The 21,224-nt window shown below is 36.4% G+C and overlaps 4 protein-coding genes across 7 annotated transcripts; 3 read left to right on the forward strand and 1 right to left on the reverse strand.

Annotated features, from left to right (window-relative positions):
• Positions 1–5,239: 5,239 nt before the first annotated feature.
• LOC9327577 (protein TRI1) lies at positions 5,240–7,672 on the forward strand. 2 transcript variants are annotated; one of them, XM_021011065.1, is made up of 8 exons: positions 5,240–5,592; positions 5,894–5,996; positions 6,088–6,262; positions 6,347–6,503; positions 6,592–6,706; positions 6,809–6,986; positions 7,173–7,232; positions 7,311–7,672. In XM_021011065.1, the coding sequence occupies exons 1-8, from the start codon at positions 5,309–5,311 to the stop codon at positions 7,367–7,369; spliced, it is 1,131 nt and encodes a 376-aa protein (XP_020866724.1). In that variant the 5' UTR covers positions 5,240–5,308; the 3' UTR covers positions 7,370–7,672. The 2 variants fall into 2 exon arrangements, with proteins under 2 accessions (XP_020866724.1, XP_020866725.1); XM_021011066.1 differs by having other exon boundaries at positions 5,246–5,592; positions 7,176–7,232.
• LOC9327578 (geranylgeranyl pyrophosphate synthase 6, mitochondrial) lies at positions 7,410–9,392 on the forward strand. Its single transcript, XM_002891470.2, has 2 exons — positions 7,410–7,496; positions 8,235–9,392. Exons 1-2 carry the CDS (start codon positions 7,467–7,469, stop codon positions 9,255–9,257), a joined length of 1,053 nt encoding a protein of 350 aa, XP_002891516.2. The 5' UTR covers positions 7,410–7,466; the 3' UTR covers positions 9,258–9,392.
• On the reverse strand, positions 9,385–13,250 carry LOC9327579 (elongator complex protein 2). Of its 2 annotated transcripts, none has more exons than XM_021011041.1 (10): positions 13,021–13,250; positions 12,839–12,926; positions 12,389–12,474; positions 12,140–12,299; positions 11,897–12,057; positions 11,135–11,809; positions 10,707–11,034; positions 10,405–10,625; positions 10,101–10,278; positions 9,385–9,988 (listed from the first exon to the last, which is right to left on the reverse strand). In XM_021011041.1, exons 1-10 carry the CDS (start codon positions 13,162–13,164, stop codon positions 9,504–9,506), a joined length of 2,526 nt encoding a protein of 841 aa, XP_020866700.1. In that variant the 5' UTR covers positions 13,165–13,250; the 3' UTR covers positions 9,385–9,503. The 2 variants fall into 2 exon arrangements, with proteins under 2 accessions (XP_020866700.1, XP_002894196.1); XM_002894150.2 differs by having other exon boundaries at positions 9,404–9,988; positions 12,140–12,293.
• Positions 13,251–13,337: 87 nt separating this feature from the next.
• LOC9330258 (UPF0725 protein At3g19520) lies at positions 13,338–15,239 on the forward strand. 2 transcript variants are annotated; one of them, XM_021011059.1, is made up of 6 exons: positions 13,338–13,507; positions 13,701–13,844; positions 13,936–14,128; positions 14,206–14,306; positions 14,396–14,630; positions 14,772–15,239. In XM_021011059.1, the coding sequence occupies exons 1-6, from the start codon at positions 13,427–13,429 to the stop codon at positions 15,113–15,115; spliced, it is 1,098 nt and encodes a 365-aa protein (XP_020866718.1). In that variant the 5' UTR covers positions 13,338–13,426; the 3' UTR covers positions 15,116–15,239. The 2 variants fall into 2 exon arrangements, with proteins under 2 accessions (XP_020866718.1, XP_002891517.1); XM_002891471.2 differs by having other exon boundaries at positions 14,396–15,239.
• The last annotated feature ends 5,985 nt before the right edge of the window (positions 15,240–21,224 follow it).

A 21,224-nucleotide genomic window follows, 5' to 3' on the forward strand; every position in this document is an offset into this window, starting at 1 on the left:
GGTGGCAAACATATATATAGTCAAAGAACCATAATCAAATAAGATGAGGTATTCCCTTATGTTGCTTGTCTTGAAACAAATTTAGATACTCTTTTTGATATTAGTGATGATATCATCAAAAAAAATGTGTTGATAAAAAAAAATTAAGAGCTCTCGCGGATCAATTGGTGGAGCTGGTTACAATTAGCTTTAATTTGATAGAAACTGAATTAAATAAAATTATTAATTACTCGATCTTAAGGTCACTGATACCTCTATTTTTGCAATTGGTCGAATACGGATAACGAGTATTATTGTCCGGCCCTAAACTACTACACCTACAAATCATCTTACTACATCAATATAAATTGACACATTTACTTTGCCAATACAACCACTAAAAAAATATGTTATATTAGTTGACCACATGATAATGCCTTCCGCTAACTAATAATTAATCAACCACAGAAAATCTTATGTTCATTTTGTTTAAAAAATTACTTACACATTTTAAAAGATATAATATGAAAACCCAAGTAGATACCTACACCCGCGATGTACCGCGGATTGAATCCTAGTTAGACTAATAATTTCATTGGCATGTCAAAATAGTTTTGGCTAGGAAAATCAGTCTTTATGAATGAAGTAAGCACATTAAGACACGATATCACTATATAAGAGCGTGTTCTTACCAAGAAAGATGTGCAATTGGAGTACGTAAGGACACATCATCAAGTAGCCAATATTTTCACAAAACCTCTTAAGCACAAAAACTGTATCAAGATGAGGAATTTACTTGCCATATACATATATGGTACCAAATTGAGTAAAACAAAAAATTAGAGAAATCAGAAAATATAGTATATAATAAATTATATATATATATATATATATATATATATATATATATATATATATATATATATATATTGGTTGAGGTTATGGATATAGTTTTGTCGATCCAAAGATGTCAGAAATATACATATAAAAAATGGTCTGCACACGTTTTTGCGTATGGAATTAAAACATAATTGGATGCTGCCTAAACAACTAGTAAAGTAACATTCATGGTCGTCGCATGCCGATCGCGAACGCACTGGGTTTTGAATGACGATTCGGTCGAAGTAAGAGCGTGAGTCGGAAAAAGTTTTGGATTAAAAAAAGAATACATTAAATAGTACGTTTTTAATAGAAGTTTCTGGCTTTGATTGGTTACACTTTGTTTAGTGGTGCAAATTGTAATACTTAATTTCAAACCAATAAAAACATGTACAGTTCATGGGTATTACAAAATATAGAGCATTGCACTTGTAATGCTACTATCTTGTGATAGCACCAAAAAAAACTAATGGTACAAGTGTTATGAATGGTTATTATTATTGTTGAAAAAAAATTTGAATTTACTTTTTCATTTTCCTAAGAGTCTAAATATTTTATTTTTCTTTTTTTTCAAAAAAAAACTTTCTTATATTTAAATCAAAATTTTAACATTCAAATGTGTTATTTTCTAAGAAAAAAATTATCTTTTAATATATTTTTCTCATATTTAAATATTTTGGTGACTAATTTACACTTAATATACTTTCTAATATTCCTAAACCCTACCCCATAAAAACTATATCATGTACTATCACTATTTACTATATCTTTTGTACCACCTTAAAATTCGGTACTGCATCATTATTATGTATGTGACCAATAAGATCCTATACCACATGGTTACATAATTAAGTGAGAGTAAGAAATAGTATTAGAGCATCTCAAACCCATTTCTAGTTTTGTCTCTAAACTCTGTTATAGAGTGAATGATACTGTAACACATCTCTATTTTTACCTCTAAAATAGACGTGGATATATTTATACTCTATATATAGAGAAATTATATTTCTTACTCTATAATAGAGTTAAAAAGATTTATTTGCAAAGTGGTGTTTTAACTCTTAATGTTTTTTTTTATGATTAAAATAAATAAAATTAATATCATTTGTGGGGAAAATACAATAATGCCGATGGTTAAACAAAATGTACTATGTTTTATTATTTTTATATGATGCAATGTATTATTTTACAATAAATCTTTAATTTAAATAATATCACAATTTTATGAAAGTCTTGTAAAAGTTAAAGTAAATGGATTAATTTGCAACTTTTATAAATTAAATGTATTAATACTAAAATAAAAATAGAATCTATTTGAAATATTCATTTTTAGAGAAAAAATACTCCTTCCGTATCAGAAAGATTGATTTTATAGAGTTTTCACACTAATTAAAAAATATATTTAATGTTTAGTTATAAATGCACAATTTATTCATACCAAACCATTTCTCATAGCTATTAACCAATAGTAATCCATCAAATTTTAAAATTCTCAATTAATGATTCTTGAAATTCATAATTTATTAACATTAATTGATAAAAATTTACAGAAAATCAATCTTTTTCATACAAAAATAAAACCTCAAAAATCATTCTTTATGATACAGAGAGAGTAGAAGAATACATTGGAGTAAAAACCACATACTTATGAAATTTTTCTATTTGAAAGATAAAAGTGAAAAAATACATTGGAAATGGTCTTAAGGTTTAGAAGGTTTGGAAAACGCTCACATACACATATTCCAAGGCAGCTAAAAGAAGTTACACTTGTTTATAAAATCAGATATCAACAATTTTTACTATTAAGACCATCTCAAATGAGACCTTATATTTGAGATTTGCCAAACTCCAAATTTGAGGTTTGGGGTTGTATCTCTCCAAAAGGAAACCTCAAATATAACTTCAAAAAGATTTATATTTTACACAGTAGTACTTACTATTGATTATAATTAAATAACATCACAAAATTTTATAAATAACTATAAAACATACATTAAAAATATTACAAGCAATATTAATTAATAAGATGTTACATTATAAAATAAAATTACACAAAATAATAATAATAACATACAAACGAAATCCTAAATTAAAACTAAATTACCAATTTATTGAACCTAAGTATTTCCATAATGCTCCCATATATGATCAATTAATGCATTTCGAAGAGAGAGATGAGTCTTTTTAAGGCGTTTATTACTTTTATATGGAAAAATAGAATTTATCTATATATAAGACTATATATAAGACATAAAAAATTTAAGGACTAATATCATACTATGATAGAATAATAAATTAGTAGGAGTATTTATAAGACATGAATAATTGTAAGAACCAAAATGCAGAAAAAGAGATGAAACCTAAAATTTTAAGGTTTTGAGGTTGCCTTTGGAGAACAATAAACCTCAAATATGAAGATTTGAGGTTGCCATGCTCTAAAGTCTAAATAAGGAAACTTTCTAAAAGCTTCACAAAGAGACATGATTATTATTTTTTCTTTAAAATTAATTAATTTATATTAAACAAACCACGACCGTAACAATTCGAAAACCGTCTTACATCATAAGAAAGTTACAGAGACACCGGAAAATTGAAGCTGTAGGAGAGTAGAAGTTATAAAATTGTAAACTTGGAGACACCGGAATATTTTTGGGTCAACCCATAATAGCATATTAAGAGACAGAAAGTTGTAAGAGCAACCACAATGGTTGAAACAAGTTATTGAGTTTCTTATAAATTAAATATTAATTTTTTAATATTAAAAAAAATGAACCACTAAAAGATAGACAAATGGAAGAAGAGTTTCTAAAATAACTAACAATGTACCTTAAATAAGAAACATCTCTAGTTCTCTCTCTTTTTTTTGTATTTCTTTTTGATATTATAATCTTAAGAAACCTTCTTAGGACCACCATTGTGGTTGCTCTAAACTTGTAACTGCTACTGTCACATGTGATTCTTCTTATGCAGATAATAAGATCTATTTTCATTGTACCGTAACATGTTAGGTATGAATTTAATTTCTTCTTGAAGGGGAAAGTACTAACTTTTAGGGCCTCTTTAAATGCTTCTTTTACATTCTGTATTATTTATTGTTTTGTAAGTACTAGCCTACTCTAAAGTACAACGAAACACGCCATTGCAGGGGCATGTCCGTATTGATACAGCGATTCCGACGAGAAAACAAAAACAATGATGCCAATCCAATTGTAAACACTCAACTACCAGTTATTTCTTTTTGATGCTGACGAACCCTTTTTTGGTACATTGTAACAAATACTCCCTCCGTTTTCGAATAGTTGTCGTTTTAACTATATGCACACAAATTAAGAAATTATTAATATTGTTAGTTTTTCAATATAAAAATATTATTAATTATCTACCTAAACATAATTTAACCAATACTCCCTCCGTTTCAGTTTAGTTGTCGTTTTAGGATTAAAAATTTGTTTCATAATAGTTGTCGTTTTAGGTTTTCAATGCAAATGTTTGGTGAAAATTAATGTTTTGTCATTAATGTTTTAATGTTTTGACCAATGAAAAAATTATAAAATATATTAATAAAGGGTAAAACAAAAAATTTAATGATTTTCTTAATTTGTGTGCAAAAACCTTAAACGACAACTAAAACGAAACGGAGGGAGTAGTAAATCAAGTTGTATAATAAAAATAAATATAAAAAATAAAAAAGTAATAAATTTTGCATCGAAAACTGAAAACGACAACTAATTAAAAACAAAAAAATTTCTCTAAAACGACAACTATTCGAAAACGGAGGGAGTACCAGTTACCATTACCAATTTACCATTCACCAAAAATATGATTTGTTTGCGGTGTTCAAAATTTTTTGTTGCTTTTTACTTTTAGTCATTTTGTTTTAATTATTATTATTATTTTATTTTTTGTCATGAATTGCAATTTTTTTCAATCCAAAATAGGTCGTCTCTGATGCAATTTTTTTTCCTAAATCCAGATTATTTTCCAAAAAAAATCATACAAATTAATTTCTTGATACGTATAATTATATTTAATCAAATATTTCGAGCTTTAAACCAAAAAAAAAAGTATTTCGAGCTCTAGAATATACTAAAAAATCAAATTCCGATAACTCTTTTATCTGTATAGTATTTTTTATTGTGATTATTTATGTTTTGTTTGTTTCATATCATTTGTTTTGCATGTTTTTCTATTCTACACTAACCACATTTTGTTCTATTTGCTTGTTCTACCGTGACAATTGTTAATCCGATACATAACAAGCAAAGGGAGCCAAACGACGACGTTTAGTGTATGTTCAAAGTTCCATAAATGCCCCTATCCATCGTTTTCTTATTTTTATTTTTTGGTAATCTCCATCGTTTTCTTATTACGAAACCGCTTTTGTAATTTTCAGTTTTGTAAGAAAACCAAAAACAAAAGAAATTATTTTTTTCTTGGAAGGAACAGAGAAATGGTTTCGGACTCGGACCTCGTGACCCAGCTCCGGGAAATTCTCCGTAGCTCCGACCTAGAAACAACGACTCCGGCGAGCGTTCGCCGTCAGCTGGAGGCGTATTTCGGCGTCGAATTAACCGATAAGAAAGCTTTCGTCAGGGAACAAATCGATGCTTTTCTTGAAAGTGAAGCTTTGTTAGAAAGCAAACCCGAGGAAGAAGAAGAAGAAGATAATGAAGACTGTAATGGTGATCAAAACGATGAAGAAGGAAGTGAAAACGATGATGATAAGACCGAACCGTAAGTTTATCTCTTCCTTTTGGAACTGACTGTTTTGTTCCAATACTGATTTATTCTTGTTGATTTTGGAAAAATGGTGTGTTTCCTCTATGAATTAATCTTCGAAACATTGGATATATCTGATATAATTTAATGGTGATCGAATGAATCAAAGGTTGGGGACTTTTAGTTTCTTATGGATTTTGATGCATTCTTCTGTCTGATGATTGTTTAGAAGAGAGTTGTGTGTTGTTTCTTGTGATTGGTTTTAGATGGAAAGATGCCAAATTTGTGATTTTGTTGTGTTTTATTAATGTAATAGACCGGTAAAGGCTAAGAAACGTGGAGGTGGGTTTAACAAAATATGTCAGCTTTCTCCACAACTAGAGAAGTTTTTAGGAACTTCTCAATTGGCTCGAACAGAGGTATAGTTTTCCAATTATTTTTAATTTCGTTTTTCCTTTGATGGTTTTGTGGGGGAGAAAAGCTTATGATGACATTTTGCATATATAACAGGTTGTGAAGAAAATGTGGGCATATATCAGACAGCACGATTTGCAAGATCCAAAGAATAGGCGGAATATATTATGCGACGATTCGCTTCATTCGTTATTTCGTGTAAAGACAATTGATATGTTTCAAATGAACAAGGCATTGGCAAAGCATATTTGGCCGCTAAATGATGGAGATGGTATTTTTTTCCTTGTTATTTCACTAGATGTAGGTGGTGGCATCTCGATAAGGTGTTGATAGTTCTTGTGGTTTATTAATATAGGGTGTGTTAAGAATGTGAAAGGGGAAGATGAAGATGAGACATCAGGGGAAAGATATGAGAAAGAGGTAAAAATCGAAGAAGCGGTAGAGAATAATGAAGAAGTAAGTGGAGAAGAGGAAGATCGTAGTGTCCGAAAACGCAAACGCAAGAAAAGAAAGTTAGTTCTTTCTTTCTCTTAATTTTGTGTGTTTGTATGGTTAGATAGTTTAAGGTCCAGAGAAACTAAGCCCGCTGTATCGAATTAGACCAGCCAAGTCCGAGGAGAAACCGAAGAAAAAAGGAGGCGGCTTTACCAAAGTTTGCAGTCTTTCACCAGAACTTCAGGCTTTTACTGGAACGGCTCAGTTAGCTAGAACAGAGGTACATGACTGACCTATAGTGACTTAGTTCCTTAGAGCTTCTTGGGAAATTACAGAACTTCTGGATGTGTGATATTTCATCTGTTGAATGATTGGTTTTCAGGTTGTGAGAATGCTTTGGAAATACATAAAGGAGAACAATTTGCAAGATCCATCAGATAAACGCACAATAATATGCGATGAATCATTACGGTCTCTGTTCCCTGTTGAGTCTATCAATATGTTTCAAATGAACAAACAACTAACCAAGCACATTTGGCCTCTAGTACAGGAGGATGAAGGTATTTGATGATTGAAACAATTTTTGTTACCTTTTCTTTGATTAGTCGTGTGCCCATAAATGTTCACTCTTTTTTCATGAGTCATTTGTTCAACTATATCGCCTCTTCTACCGATAGGCTTTTGATAGAAAAAGTTTGTCTGTCTTTCTTTGAATAGACTAATTTTTGTGCTGTCTTTTTCTCCAGCAGGAACAACTAACGATTCAGAGAAGGGAAAACAGAAAATGAAAATGGAGATAGACGCAGGTAAGGACATTTTCTTGATCTATTCATGGTACTTAGTCAAGGTGAAAATAAAATCATCCACCTATTTAAACTATATAGATAATGATGAAGCAAATGATGAAAAGGCTACTTCATCAAGAATCAAGACTGAACAATGATTCGAGTGAGAAGCTGAAAGAACTCTTGGAAGTTGTTTTTTTCCAAGGCGACTCAGGTCTCAAAGCTTCTGACTAACCACTTCATCAAGACTAACCAATGATTCGTCATTCGAAGGGGCCAATTTTGGTAAGTATTTCATATAGGCAAGAGCAGTGTTAAGTAAGCATTTGTTAACTCTTGGTATATATAGTGACAAAACTGGACCTGACCAGAGCTAGTTTGGACTTTTGACTAATCAGACTTGTAGTTAATGCAAAGAAGAACAAGTGATGCGATAACATGTTTCAACTTTGCTACCAAAATTTTCATAAATAGTTGCTAAAAACGTTTCAACTTAGCTACCAAAATTTTCAGAAATAGCACAATGATGCTATAGAGAAACAGAATTTGGTCTTGATATTAAAATACCACAAGGTGGCTTTTTATGTGTTTTTTCACTCACAACTTGAATTTCAAAAACTATGGCTCAGTTACAATCTTACACAATAGAGTTTGGTCACAAGAAGTTGTTCTTCCTCTGTTTTTACAATCTTACACAATAGAGTTTGGTCATGATCTTAAAAAGCCACAAGGTGTGTGTTCTAACGCAAAACATAAAGTCCAAAACTCTGACACAATTATCATTCATATGATGAGACATCAACAAAATTTATCTTTCTTTAAATCTTCTCGAGATTCATGCATTTATATCTTTAAATCTATCTTGGGGACCAAGTGTAAATATGAAAGTATGAAACCTAAAACGATTTAACAAGCATATTTCCTTATTTTTGTATTATTAGAGGCTAAGTAAGAAACTTTACATTATTTTGGTGCTACTATTAGATATACATACAACTCAATAAAGTTTATTTTCTCTGTAAGATTATCATCATGAGGCATCGTTACACTCTGGTTCTGTCTGCAATGCGGCTGATACGACCGTCCAACCGCCGCCATCTAACTTCGATCGCAAGCCCCGACTCTGAGTTCATTTCATATATGAACAATAAGGCTAAGTCCATCAATAAAGCACTAGACGATTCCATTCCTCTTTGCAACAATTCCGTTCCTCTTTGGAAGCCAGTACTCGAGGTTCGCGAAGCTATGAGGTACACGCTTCTCTCAGGCGGGAAACGAGTAAGGCCAATGCTTTGTTTGGTCGCTTGCGAGCTCGTAGGTGGCCAAGAGTCAACAGCAATGCCTGCAGCCTGTGCAGTTGAGATGATTCACGCTTCGTCGCTTATCCTAGACGACCTTCCTTGTATGGATGATGACAGCCTCCGCCGTGGAAAACCCACCAACCATAAAGTCTTTGGCGAGAAAACAGCCATCTTGGCCGCTAATGCCCTTATGTCTTTGGCGGTCGAGCAGACGTTGGCATCAACCTCATTGGGGGTGACTTCAGAAAGGGTTCTTCGGGCTGTTCAGGAGATGGCGAGAGCTGTTGGGATAGAGGGACTTGTGGCAGGCCAAGCAGCAGATTTGGCCGGAGGAAGGATGAGTTTTGAGACAGAAGACGAGGGATTGAGATATCTTGAGTTCATTCATATTCATAAAACCGCGGTTTTGGTTGAAGCTGCGGCTGTTGTGGGAGCTATAATGGGAGGTGGGTCCGATGAAGAGATTGAGAGGCTTAAGAGCTACGCGAGGTGCGTTGGACTGATGTTTCAGGTGATGGATGATGTGCTCGATGAGACCAAGTCGTCCGAGGAGCTTGGGAAAACTGCCGGAAAAGATTTGATCACCGGAAAGCTTACTTATCCGAAGGTGATGGGTGTGGAGAATGCGAGAGAATATGCAAAGAGGTTGAATAGAGAAGCGCAGGAACATCTTCAGGGGTTTGATTCTGACAAGGTGGTTCCTTTGTTGTCTCTCGCTGATTATATTGTCAAGAGACAAAACTGACTGTTACTCCATAGCTTTAATGACAAATCAATGAAAAAAGCATCGAAGTGTATGAAAATGCAAAACGAGAAAGTTGCCTGTTTTTTTTTTTAAATGAGACAGCTCAAGGCAATGAAGAAAAAAGTGATTTGATAACATGTTTCAACTTAGCTAACCAAAATTTGCATAAATATTACAATGGTCATATATGAAAGAGAGTTTTGGTCCATAATCTTAAAACACAACAATGTGTTTTGTGTTGTAAACTCAAAATTTGAAGTTAAAAACTCTCACACAATTATCATCCCCACAAGAAGTTAATGTTAGCAAGCGCTGATTAGACTCGCACTTCTCAGTTGGTCTCCAAGCTAACCGGTTCACGGCCGAGACATGACACATGAATGGTTCGAGCCGCAGAGCAAGAGCTGCTGTTGCAGTCGTACCTTCCTCTTTTTCTATAATCTTTATGTTCCACAGCTCTATCAGTCCGCTTTCCATCCCAACCGCCACGCACCCGCTCTTCTCCTTGTGGTCTAGTCCCGTCCAAGCCACAGCTGTGACACTGCTCCCAAACTGAGGCAAGGCAAGAATCTGTTTGATGCGAGCGTCATTCTCAATGGACCAGATCTTCACAGTCTTGTCACGTGATGAAGTTGCAAATTGGTGGCCAAACGGGTTCCATGAACATGCCCATATGATCCTCTTGTGTGCTTCAACCTTTGCCATGAGTTTGTGACTAACATCGCCATTGTCTTAACAGAAGCCAAAAAAACAGACGAGTTAGAGACGCTCAAAATGTAGACACTTTTGGATGTTTTGAGAAAATCTGATTTTGAACTGTGAAGTTGAAATCGCTTGAGTTACCTGTCCTTTGGATCGAGAAAACGGAGAAGTGACGATCTCTTGAGACAGACAAGAGTAGAGTGTCATCATAAGAGAACTCCAAGTGTGTCACTGTCAAGCTGTGAGATTGCAGACGACCAACAGCTTTCCATGTCCCAACCTCCCATAGCCATATCTCCGCCATGGATGCAGATTGAGCCTGAAGAAGTTTGAGGTTCATATATAGAAAATAATTTAGTAATGGAATCCTGCTCAGTTAGATCTAAAATCTAAATATAGGAGATTGAACAAGTGTAAAATTTTTCTGAAAACTGCATTAGCTTACCTTACACGATGAAGCAACAAGTTTTCCCTTGTGGTCACAGCAGAGAGAAAATAGTTCATTACCATGACCATAGAGTTTATGAGACTCCGGCCATAAAGTATGAAACGCAAGCTGATCTTCGATCGGAGGCTCCTTCAACTCCGCTGGAGCCGCCTCTGGAACTGTCTCAAATGTATCCAAACCTTCTCCTCCGCCATTTCTCACCAGCGGTTCACTCGAAGCTGCAAAAAGAAGTTTATATGAATCTCAAGATTGCTTTTGGTAAAAATCTAGACATGGTGTTGAATCAATCAAGTACTCACAGTGCAAGTAGATAGGTTTCTGTGATAAACCAAGAGCAGACATATTCGCTCCAAGAACCTGCACATCTGCTTGTAAATCCTCAGGGAAGCTTCCTTCTCCTCCCGCACAAGTGTGGTTCAGAGTCTTCAAGAACGACAGAGGAGCCTCAAACACTCTGACAACTTTCTCCTCTGCTCCACTAACAAAACGGTGGTTGCCTTTACCTTGAACCATAGCCACACAGTTAATGTCATGCCCGTGAACCTGAGGACGAGCCAGTTCATGCCAATGCTCATCCTCTGCTTCATTCCCCTCATCATTCTTCCATGATGAGAACACACGAGTGGTCTGCAAAATCAGGCGAATTTGGAGAATGAAATGTCAGAAAAGTGACTTTTTGCAATTTAATATAATGACTCGTTTTAACGTCTCAACCATAGGCCCTCACCTGATCGTGGCTCACGGATAACAAATACTCGCCGGTTCTAGCCCATGTGACATCAGTCACGGCAGCAAAGTGACCCGAAGGAACTTTCTGCATCTGCCAATTCTCAGACTCTTCGCTGCTACTGACATTTCTCCAGAGATGAAAAGATCCGCCGTATCCATGAGCCAGAATCGACTGACCATTGTGGCTCCAATGGCCACCGTAGAAACCAAGAGCACAGTGACTTAGCTCTCCAACACATACAACGTTCACCCACACACCCGTTTTCTTCTCAGGTCGCCAAATCATCATTGTTTTGTCCATTGAAGCTGATAAAATGCTCAGCGGTTGGTGGTTAACTAACAGCCCATCAATGGAATCAATGACTGGAGGTTGCCATTCCACAGAATAGACCCAATCTTCATGTCCAATCAGAACAGATTCAACTGAAATCTGATATGTAAATGTCCCTGAGACAAAAACTGGGCCTTCAATGTAGGAAGCTAGAGTGATTTCTCTTCGCCACGAGCCAACATCACCGACTAACACAAGTTTCCAGATCCGAATAACTTTGTCCTGTGAAGAACTCACAAGCATAATACTATTGGCTGTTTCTTCTGTTGAGTGTAATGGTAATGAGAAGTCCAAACTTCGAATCCAGTCCGTGTGGCCTTTAAGCTCACAAACAGAAGTAAACTGAAAAAGTATGTAACAAAAAAAAAAAAACTCTCACAATTGATTTTTTTTTAGGATATATAGGCACAAAAGCGAATCAGGAAGCACCTTTCCTGTTCTTTCTCCACAGTAAAGTTTGATTTTATTGTCCAATCCGCCCAACGCAAGGGCAAATCGACCAGGATTTTGAGGCAATTCCGCTAATGAAAGCGTTACAATTGCTTTAGTGTCAACACAGATAGAGTCCAGACACACCACTTTACATTCCTCTGCAACAGATAACACAGAGGATGAAAAAGATTTAGATACTGCTTAGAAGACATACTTCACTTCAGGACCATTAATACTTACCACTGGACTGAGACGGAAAAGAAACATCCCAGACATTAACAACTCCATCAGAAGAAGCAGAAGCAAACATTGCATCGGTTTCAGAAACCATATAAGCGGTGATGCAAGTAACACCTTTCTTGTGAGACAGTGGTAGTTGTAGCACATGTCTCCACTGTTGCTAAACCAAACAGAAAACATACTAGGGATCAGAGATAATAGACAAACAGTAAAGAAACTCAGATAAGACCGAGATTGAGGGAAGTATACATTGTTATGAAGAGCAGATAGTTCCCAGAGGATGATGATACCATCTGAATCACCTGAGAGCAGATAATGCCGGTCCAAATTCTTGGCTGCGAACAATCACAGAACTTTTAAGGAGATGTGACTACCGTTAACCATCAGATGTTTTTCTCCTAAAATCTATAGTCAAAAGTTGTAGAAAAGTTCAACCTTTTACAGCAACTAAACATCAAAACCGTTGATAGAGACTATAAATAGAAATTTGAATAGCTACGTCTTCTCAATTTACTTCAAAATTTTCTAATGATAGCTATAACCATCAGTCTAAATTCTCTATCTGATAAAACATTAAAATAACAATGCAATACCTATGGCGCGATTCAACATACTAAAAACTCTAAATCAAGAACAAAAAGTTCCCATAAACCAAAAGATTCAAAATTACAGCAAGTAATCTAGAAATAGAAGAAGTACCTTTGAAAGCAAACTTGGAAGTGGGTAACCAATGAGTGCAATTCACAGAAGCTTTGTGCCCCGGAAGAGTAGTAAGAATCTGGGCAGTCTGCAAAAAACATCAAACAAAGACACAAAACAAAAATCATATCTTGCTCTTGAAAGAACAAAAAGGATGATTTTGAAGAGTGAACGAAACAGACCTTAGGGCAGAAAACAGCAACGGCGTTTTGGGCACCAAAGGAGACAAGACCAGAAGCTCCCCAAGAGACGTTATTGACGACTCTGTTGCATCCTGCTCCTATGAACACTCTCTTCGCTTCGACTTTTGTGTTTTCTAATGACATCTTTTATCAGAAGGAGATTGTTTGATTGAAGATAAGCAGCATTACCAAGTTTCTTTTCTTCGTTAGCCGCCGCCGCCGCTGGGAAACTTATCTAACAGGAAAAAGAAAAAGGGTAAGCAAATAAGATTTGTACTTTTGTAGGTTGTGAAGGCCCAATTGAAGCCCAGAAGGGTATATAATAATTGCGTGGACAAAACCTAAATCGGCAACCAAAAGCAGCATCAGCCGTTCGCTTCCGCCGGAAATTCGAAGCAAAACCATAATGTTCGTAGGAGATGGGGCGTCTGAGGAATATAGGTTGCACCGAATGCGATTGCGAAACCGACCATTGCGTGACATCGATGTAATTCTTCCTTCTTTCATCTTGTCAATTCTACGAGAGATTGATTGATTCATGTATCTGAATTTATCCATCGGGATTTGTTCATTCATGTCAGTTTTATGAGTGATTCATGTCAATTTTACTAGTTTGTGGTGGAAGTCATCACAACCTTAACCCTGGACTAATATATGCTGGCTGCTAATGTGTCTTCTAGCCTTTCGATGCCAAGGGTATCACAGAAACATACGATCGTACACTATACGAAGTGACCTGCAATAATCCGCGGTTCACTGATCTTAAAGCACGCATAGTCAACCATTATGCTAGGATGGGCGTTCATCGTTACAATTTGCTCCAGGTTATAAACTAGTCTCCATTGCTTTCTTTCTTTATCCATCACATGCATTAATTCTCTCTATTTACCCATATTTCAAATTTCTTTCTTTTAGGGGAAACACTATCAGTTCCTTCGCGTAGAGAAATACAATGTTACAACAAGATTTGGTCCTAACATCTACTACATAACTTCGTCTGCCATTGATCCAGCTAACGGTGCCCCTCGGTTTTTCCAGACTAAAATTGATGAACATACTCGTTTTCGTGCCAGATTAGATTTAACGTGCTATATTGCTAGACTTCGAGGTAGAAACAAATATTGTTCTTTTTAGGGTTTGCTAAATCATCTCATGTACCTTCTGATTTAAATCTTGTATACGCAGGTGATCCCAAGATATACACCAAAAAATGTTTCGACTACGATGATAGCTTGCCTGAGTGGCCGCCAGAGAATCCTTTCAAAGATACGAAGCGGTTTTATGTGGTAAGATTTTTCAGAGTTTAGCTTTCGCGTTGATCAACTAGTTGGTGATAATGTATATATCTTTTGCTTCTTCTTCTTTTTTTTGTCAGGTGAAGAAGTCAGAGCTGCAAGACAATGTCAATGACTGGATTCGTCTTTATTTGGAACTTGCGGTTTCTTCGAAACGTAACATGTTTTTTAAAGATGAAGATCTCTCCAACTTGGAGATTGTGAAAGTGGCTATAGAAACTACTACTACTAGCCAAGATCCAAACGAGGGGCATCTCAATGCCATGAATACAACGGTCTACATAAGTTACAGGGACCCGAGCGAGGCTCGGGTTGGTAAGGATGTCGATCGCATAGCTATAGTCAGAAGAAGCTTTGATGAGCAGTCGTCATGCTTTAGCCTTGTGGGTCACAATCTGAGCTCAGAAACTATAAACGAGCCGTTGGGTTCCAGGGACCCGAGCGAGGCTCGGGTTGGTAAGGATGTCGATCGCATAGCTATAGTCAGAAGAAGCTTTGATAAGCAGTCGTCATGCTTTAGTCTTGTGGGTCACAATCAGAGCTCAGAAACTATAAGCAAGGCGTTGGTTGCTAAGGATGTTGATCGCGCATCTATAGTCAGAAGAAGCTTTCATGAGCAGTCGGCATGCTCCAGGCTCGTGGGTCAGAATCAGAGCTCAGACCCTATACCAAAAAAGGGTAAGAGTCAGAGTGCGTATAGCCAACGTTTAGGTGTCCGCAAACCGTGGCTGTTATGTATTCATAAGTGGCGCAAGGCATACCAAACTCGTTGCGTTCGCATGACTCGCCGGATCAGATAGATAATAAACTATCAAATTATCAACTAAGTTATTTTGTGCGTTCGGATTGTTAAAGTGGATTGGTTTTTGTGTGCTTGTTTTTTTTTTCACAACTTTGGATCGACAAAGCCCGATTTATAGTCAATCCCTACTACGCAGGGTAACGCGACTTAGTGGAGTCGAACTCTAGTGGGGAAAGCAGAGTCAAATGAACTTAACTACTTGACTAAATACACATTCACATTTGCTTAAATAATATATATTTAGTTTAAATCATCTCAATATAGACATGGTTTAATTTACATTAGAAATTCAATCCAATAGAGGGTATAGTGAAAAACATTTGACGGTTCGCCCAAAAAATTGTTTTTTCTCTCGCCTCCCTACCTTAACACAAAGTGGCCGTCGTGCTTGTGATCGGCGCGTGGTGGCTCATACAGCGTCGGCGTCGGTCACCTCCCTTGTTTTTTTGCATAGCTTTTCATTTCCTGTCTTTGTCTTCTTTGGTTGTGGAAGCATGGAGGCTTTTAACGTTTTAGAGTGGTAGGTGTCGAGGGGCAGATCTAATGAGATTGGGTCTTGGTACTCGGATATGTCGGATCTGATGATCGAGGGTGTTCTTGGGTTGCTGGTCACAATGTGGAGTCCCAGTTAGGTACATCTTTGTCGGGTGGTTCTCTTCGTTGAGCCTCGGCGGACTTTGGCGGCTTTTGTTTCTTCTCTTGACGGCTCGTTTCTCTTCTCCCATTGCCGAATCTGTGCAACATTGGATTGCTTTCTCGATAACTCGGTATCTCCATTGTCTCTCATGTCTTCTTTGTGTCGACTTGTTGCTCTTTTCAGTTCGTCTTCGTGAGATCTGGTAATATCAAAGGCTTAGTTTTAATTGTCTCCCTCGTTTGGGTTGTTGTCTCCTTCTTTTGGGCTTAGCTTCTCTTCCCCGACTAAGATAGTCTTTGTTAGTTTGGGGTTGAACTCTTTGATTATGTCTGGATTTTATCTCATCTAGGATTAAGCGATGGTTTGCTTAATTATTTGATTGTTGTGGCGTTGAAAGGTCTGTGGTTCTTGATTATCTTACGGTTCATCCGAGAAACCCTTGACAAAAGTACTCATTGAAAAAGAAGCATCATTTATGGAGAAGGCCAAGTTCCTTTCTCTTGTTTTTTCCATAAGTGTTGAAGCCCGTCTTCATAGTTTGTTATGCGGGAAGTCCTTGTGCTGAGCTTCGAGAGCTTCGTTTAGTCTCGAGGCAAGATTTTTTTGGTCTTTGCAATGTAATTTCGAAAACTCCCTTCCTCGTTGTAGGTTATGGATCGAGCATTGTGTCTCTTTGAAATTTAATATCTTCTTTACTCATGTGTATTGTAACCTTTCCGAATCAAATATCAATATAATTCAATGAAAAAAAAAAGAGGGTATTGTTGTATAAGCTTGAAGTTGTGAGGATAACTTGAGATGGAAGTCTCTAGTTTTAAAGGAGAGTTTAGATTTTGAGATAAAGATTAGATTGTATTAGGAGTTATCTAATATATCTAATATGTCGGTTAAAGTTCTATTAGGGTTTTGAGTTTATGTTTTCATATAAATAGATGTCAAGTTATGGCATTAGGTGATATGAGAGCTTTGTGTGTTTAGGGTTATGAATGTATGGTTTTGAGTCAGTTTCCATACTAATAAAAGAGAGAGTCTTTTACATCTTCATAGCCTTTGTTTGTTTTGCTCTTTAAAGTTTTGATACAAGAATTGGTATCAGAGCTTGCGATCTCGATCACGAGAAAACAGAGTTGATAACAGAGAACGATCACGAGAAGGTGATCCATAAGGAAACATGGGAGACTTGATTCCCGCGACTACCAAAGAAGGAGGAGGTTCCTCTTCTATTAAGTGTCCGATGTTAAATCCTACAAACTATACGTTTTGGACTATACGTATGACTATGGCACTCAAAGTTCATAAAGTTTGGGAGGCTATAGAACCTGGATCAGAGGATGTTGACAAGAACAACATGGCTAGCGCTCTTCTTCTGCAGTCTATCCCTGAGGCGTTAACACTGCAAGTCGGGAAACTAAACACTGCCAAGAAGATATGGGATGCCATTGAATCTAGAAATCTAGGAGCTGATAGGGTTAAAGATGCAAGATTACAAACCCTAATGGGTGAGTTTGAGAGAATAAAGATGAAAGAAAGTGAGAAGATTGATGATTTTGCTGGTAGAATCTCAGAATTATCTACAAAATCAGCATCTCTTGGACATGACATCGAAGAACCAAAGCTTGTAAAGAAGTTTCTAAACGGATTACCTAGGAAAAGGTACATACATATAATAGCCGCACTTGAACAAGTTCTTGATTTAAACAACACTACGTTTGAAGATATAGTTGGAAGGCTAAAAGCTTATGAGGAAAGAATCTACGATGAAGAAGATAATCAAGAAGATCAAGGAAAACTAATGTATGTTAGTTCTGAGACACAACCATGGTACACAAACAGAGGAAGAGGACAAGGTGGTAGACGAGGAAGAGGAAGAGGACGGTTTGGTTATTCTCAAAACAATGGTTACCAACAAAACAGAGATACAAGCAAAATAACATGTTACAGGTGTGATAAGCTAGGACACTTTGCATCAGACTGCCTTGATAGGCTTCTTAAACTTCAGGAAACACAAGAAACAAATGCTACAAAGAACAATGATACACAGGAAGCTGATGCTTTGATGATGCATGAGGTCGTGTACCTGAATGAAAAGAATTGTGTACCAAACAAATTTGAAACTAATACAGACAAGGAGAATATTTGGTATTTGGATAATGGTGCTAGCAATCACATGACAGGGATTTTAGCTTACTTCTCTAAAATTGATGAGTCAATTACGGGTAAAGTTAGATTTGGTGATGATTCTCGAATAGATATCAAAGGAAAGGGATCAATCACATTCATTGCAAAGAATGGAGAAAGAAGAATTCTACATGATGTCTACTACATCCCAGACTTAAGAAGTAACATTGTGAGTTTAGGTCAAGCCACTAAGTCAGGCTGTGATGTTAGAATGAAAGGCGATAATCTTACTCTTTATGACAAAGATGGCAAGCTTCTGGTTAAAGCACTAAGGTCAAAAAATCGACTCTACAAGGTAAGTTTAGAAGTTAAAAACAATAAATGCCTACAAATTGGGATATCAAAATGCAAGTGGCATGCCAGGCTAGGACATATTGGAACAGAGACCTTAAAGACAATGGTGGAGAAAGAACTTGTCTTTGGGATCCCACAAATCAAAGTAGAGAAAGAAATATGTTCCTCTTGTCTACTTGGAAAGCAAACAAGAAAATCTTTTCCCAAAGCAACTTCTTTCAGAGCAGAAAGTGTTTTAGATCTCATTCATGGGGATCTCTGTGGACCCATCACACCTCCTACACCATCAAAGAATCGATACATTTTTGTTTTAATTGATGATTACTCACGATACATGTGGACACTTCTACTGAGAGAAAAAGGTGAAGCCTTCAGAAAATTCAAAAGTTTTAAAGCATCTGTTGAACAAGAAACCAAGACCACTATCAAGACATTTCGAACTGACAGAGGTAGTGAATTTCTTTCGGCTGAATTTCAAGCATTTTGTAATGACTCTGGTATACAAAGACACCTAACTGCACCATATTCTCCCCAACAAAACGGAGTCGTCGAGAGGAGAAACAGAACATTAATGGGAATGACCAGAAGCATTTTAAAACACATGAATGTCCCAAATTACTTGTGGGGGGAAGCAGTCAGACATGCAACATACATCATAAACAGAGTATCAACAAGAACACTGATACATCAGACTCCCTACGAAGCATTCAAAAAGAAAAAACCAAATATAGAACATATACGAGTCTTTGGCTGTATAGGCTATGCAAAAAGAGAACCGGCTCATCTGAAGAAACTTGATGATCGATCAAGAATGCTAGTGCATTTAGGAACTGAGCCAGGATCAAAAGCGTATCGATTATTTGATCCAACAAAGCAAAAGATAATAGTAAGCAGAGATGTTATATTCGATGAGGAAACAAGCTGGAAGTGGAATAATGTTGAGAAGGATACAAACTTTGAGATAAGCTTTGGAGAATTTGGGAACAATGGCATAAGAGAAAATACTACTGAAACAGAAACAGAGAATGATGAAGTTGATAAGAATAATGAACCAGAAGAAAAACATGTCTCAACTATTGGAAACTCTGAAGATGGTGAAGCAAGAGAACAACAAACAGAACCAACACTTAGAAGGTCAGGAAGAGAAACAAAGAAACCAGGCTATCTAGAAGACTATGTCTTATTAGCAGAATATGAAAGTGAAAGACTGCTACTGGTTATTAATGAAGAGCCATGGGATTACAGTGAAGCAAAAGAATCTAAAGAATGGATAGATGCATGTGTAGAAGAGATCACCTCTATAGAAAAAAACAGAACATGGGATCTAGTAGATCTTCCCATAGATGCAAAGCCAATAGGCCTAAAATGGGTTTTCAAGATCAAGAGAAACGCTGATGGAAGCATAAATAAGTATAAAGCAAGACTAGTAGCTAAGGGATATGTGCAGAGACATGGCATTGATTTTGATGAAGTCTTTGCACCTGTAGCACGTCTTGAAACCATACGTTTCATTGTTGCTCTAGCTGCTTCCTATGGCTGGGAAGTACATCATCTTGATGTGAAAACGGCATTTCTTCATGGAGAATTGAAAGAGGTAGTCTACGTCACACAACCAGAAGGTTTTGTAGTAGAAGGAAGTCAGAACAAGGTGTACAAATTGAACAAAGCATTATATGGCCTTAAACAAGCTCCTAGAGCCTGGAACACAAAACTGAATACAATTCTCATAGAATTGGGTTTTGTTAAATGTTCAAAAGAGCCATCCATTTATCAGAAAAGGGAACAAGAAGAGCTCCTCGTTATAGCAGTCTATGTGGATGACTTACTTGTCACAGGATCCAACTTAGAGATGATACTAGAGTTCAAGAAGGGAATGGCAGGAAAGTTTGAAATGAGTGATCTAGGAAAGCTCACCTATTATCTTGGAATTGAAGTTACTCAAACTGAGAATGGTATTCTATTGAATCAAGAAAGGTATGCAAAGAAAATTCTTGAAGAAACTGGTTTTGGAGAATGTAATGCAGTACAGGTACCAATGTGTGCAAATCTGAAGTTAAGTAAAGCTCCAGAAGAAAAGAGAATTGATGAGAAAGAATATAGAAGAAGTATTGGATGTCTCAGATATTTACTCCATACAAGACCAGACCTATCTTATTGCGTTGGAGTTTTAAGCAGGTACATGCACGAGCCAAAAGAGTCTCATGGAGCCGCTCTGAAACAAGTTCTCAGATACTTACAGGGAACTCAATCTTATGGACTTTGCTTTAACAGAGGAAACAAGACAGAACTAATAGGATTTAGTGACAGCAGTCATAATGTAGATGAAGATGATGGCAGAAGCACTACTGGTCACATTTTCTATCTTAATGACTGTCCCATTACATGGTGTTCACAAAAACAAGAAACTGTTGCACTTTCATCATGTGAAGCTGAATTCATGGCTGCTACTGAAGCTGCTAAACAGGCTATTTGGCTCCAAGAACTCTTACAAGAAGTTACAGAAAAGTATAGTGAAAAGGTTTTGATTCTTATTGACAATAAGTCAGCAATAGCTCTAACTAGGAATCCAGTGTTTCATGGCCGTAGCAAACACATCCACAAAATGTATCATTTCATTCGGGAGTGCATTCAAAATGATTTGGTTGAAGTAGAGCATGTTCCCGGAGAAATTCAAAAAGCAGACATACTTACGAAAGCCCTCGGAAGAATCAGATTTAAAGAGATGAGAGATCTCATAGGAGTTCAAGATGTGAAGAAAATAAACTTCAAGCTTAAGGGGGAGATTGTTGTATAAGCTTGAAGTTGTGAGGATAACTTGAGATGGAAGTCTCTAGTTTTAAAGGAGAGTTTAGATTTTGAGATAAAGATTAGATTGTATTAGGAGTTATCTAATATATCTAATATGTCGGTTAAAGTTCTATTAGGGTTTTGAGTTTATGTTTTCATATAAATAGATGTCAAGTTATGGCATTAGGTGATATGAGAGCTTTGTGTGTTT

This window comes from Arabidopsis lyrata (assembly GCF_000004255.2).
Source record: "Arabidopsis lyrata subsp. lyrata unplaced genomic scaffold ARALYscaffold_1, whole genome shotgun sequence".
In the NCBI taxonomy this organism is placed as follows: domain Eukaryota; kingdom Viridiplantae; phylum Streptophyta; class Magnoliopsida; order Brassicales; family Brassicaceae; genus Arabidopsis; species Arabidopsis lyrata.

Bases quoted from the DNA above. Each gene is read 5' to 3' on its own strand.
- LOC9327577 (XM_021011065.1), top strand. From the start codon at position 5,309: ATGGTTTCGGACTCGGACCTCGTGACCCAGCTCCGGGAAATTCTCCGT. The intron at 5,593-5,893 runs GTAAGTTTATCT...TTAATGTAATAG, and splicing joins GATGATGATAAGACCGAACC to ACCGGTAAAGGCTAAGAAAC. The intron at 7,233-7,310 runs GTAAGGACATTT...TAAACTATATAG, and splicing joins GAAAATGGAGATAGACGCAG to ATAATGATGAAGCAAATGAT.
- LOC9327578 (XM_002891470.2), top strand. From the start codon at position 7,467: ATGATTCGTCATTCGAAGGGGCCAATTTTG. The intron at 7,497-8,234 runs GTAAGTATTTCA...TTTCTCTGTAAG, and splicing joins ATTCGAAGGGGCCAATTTTG to ATTATCATCATGAGGCATCG.
- LOC9327579 (XM_021011041.1), bottom strand. From the start codon at position 13,164: ATGTCATTAGAAAACACAAAAGTCGAAGCGAAGAGAGTGTTCATAGGA. The intron at 12,475-12,838 runs GTACTTCTTCTA...GATTGTTCGCAG, and splicing joins TTCCAAGTTTGCTTTCAAAG to CCAAGAATTTGGACCGGCAT. The intron at 9,989-10,100 runs GTAACTCAAGCG...GCTTCTGTTAAG, and splicing joins TTTCTCGATCCAAAGGACAG to ACAATGGCGATGTTAGTCAC.
- LOC9330258 (XM_002891471.2), top strand. From the start codon at position 13,427: ATGTTCGTAGGAGATGGGGCGTCTGAGGAATATAGGTTGCACCGAATG. The intron at 13,508-13,700 runs GTAATTCTTCCT...TGTGTCTTCTAG, and splicing joins GACCATTGCGTGACATCGAT to CCTTTCGATGCCAAGGGTAT. The intron at 14,307-14,395 runs GTAAGATTTTTC...TTTTTTTGTCAG, and splicing joins ATACGAAGCGGTTTTATGTG to GTGAAGAAGTCAGAGCTGCA.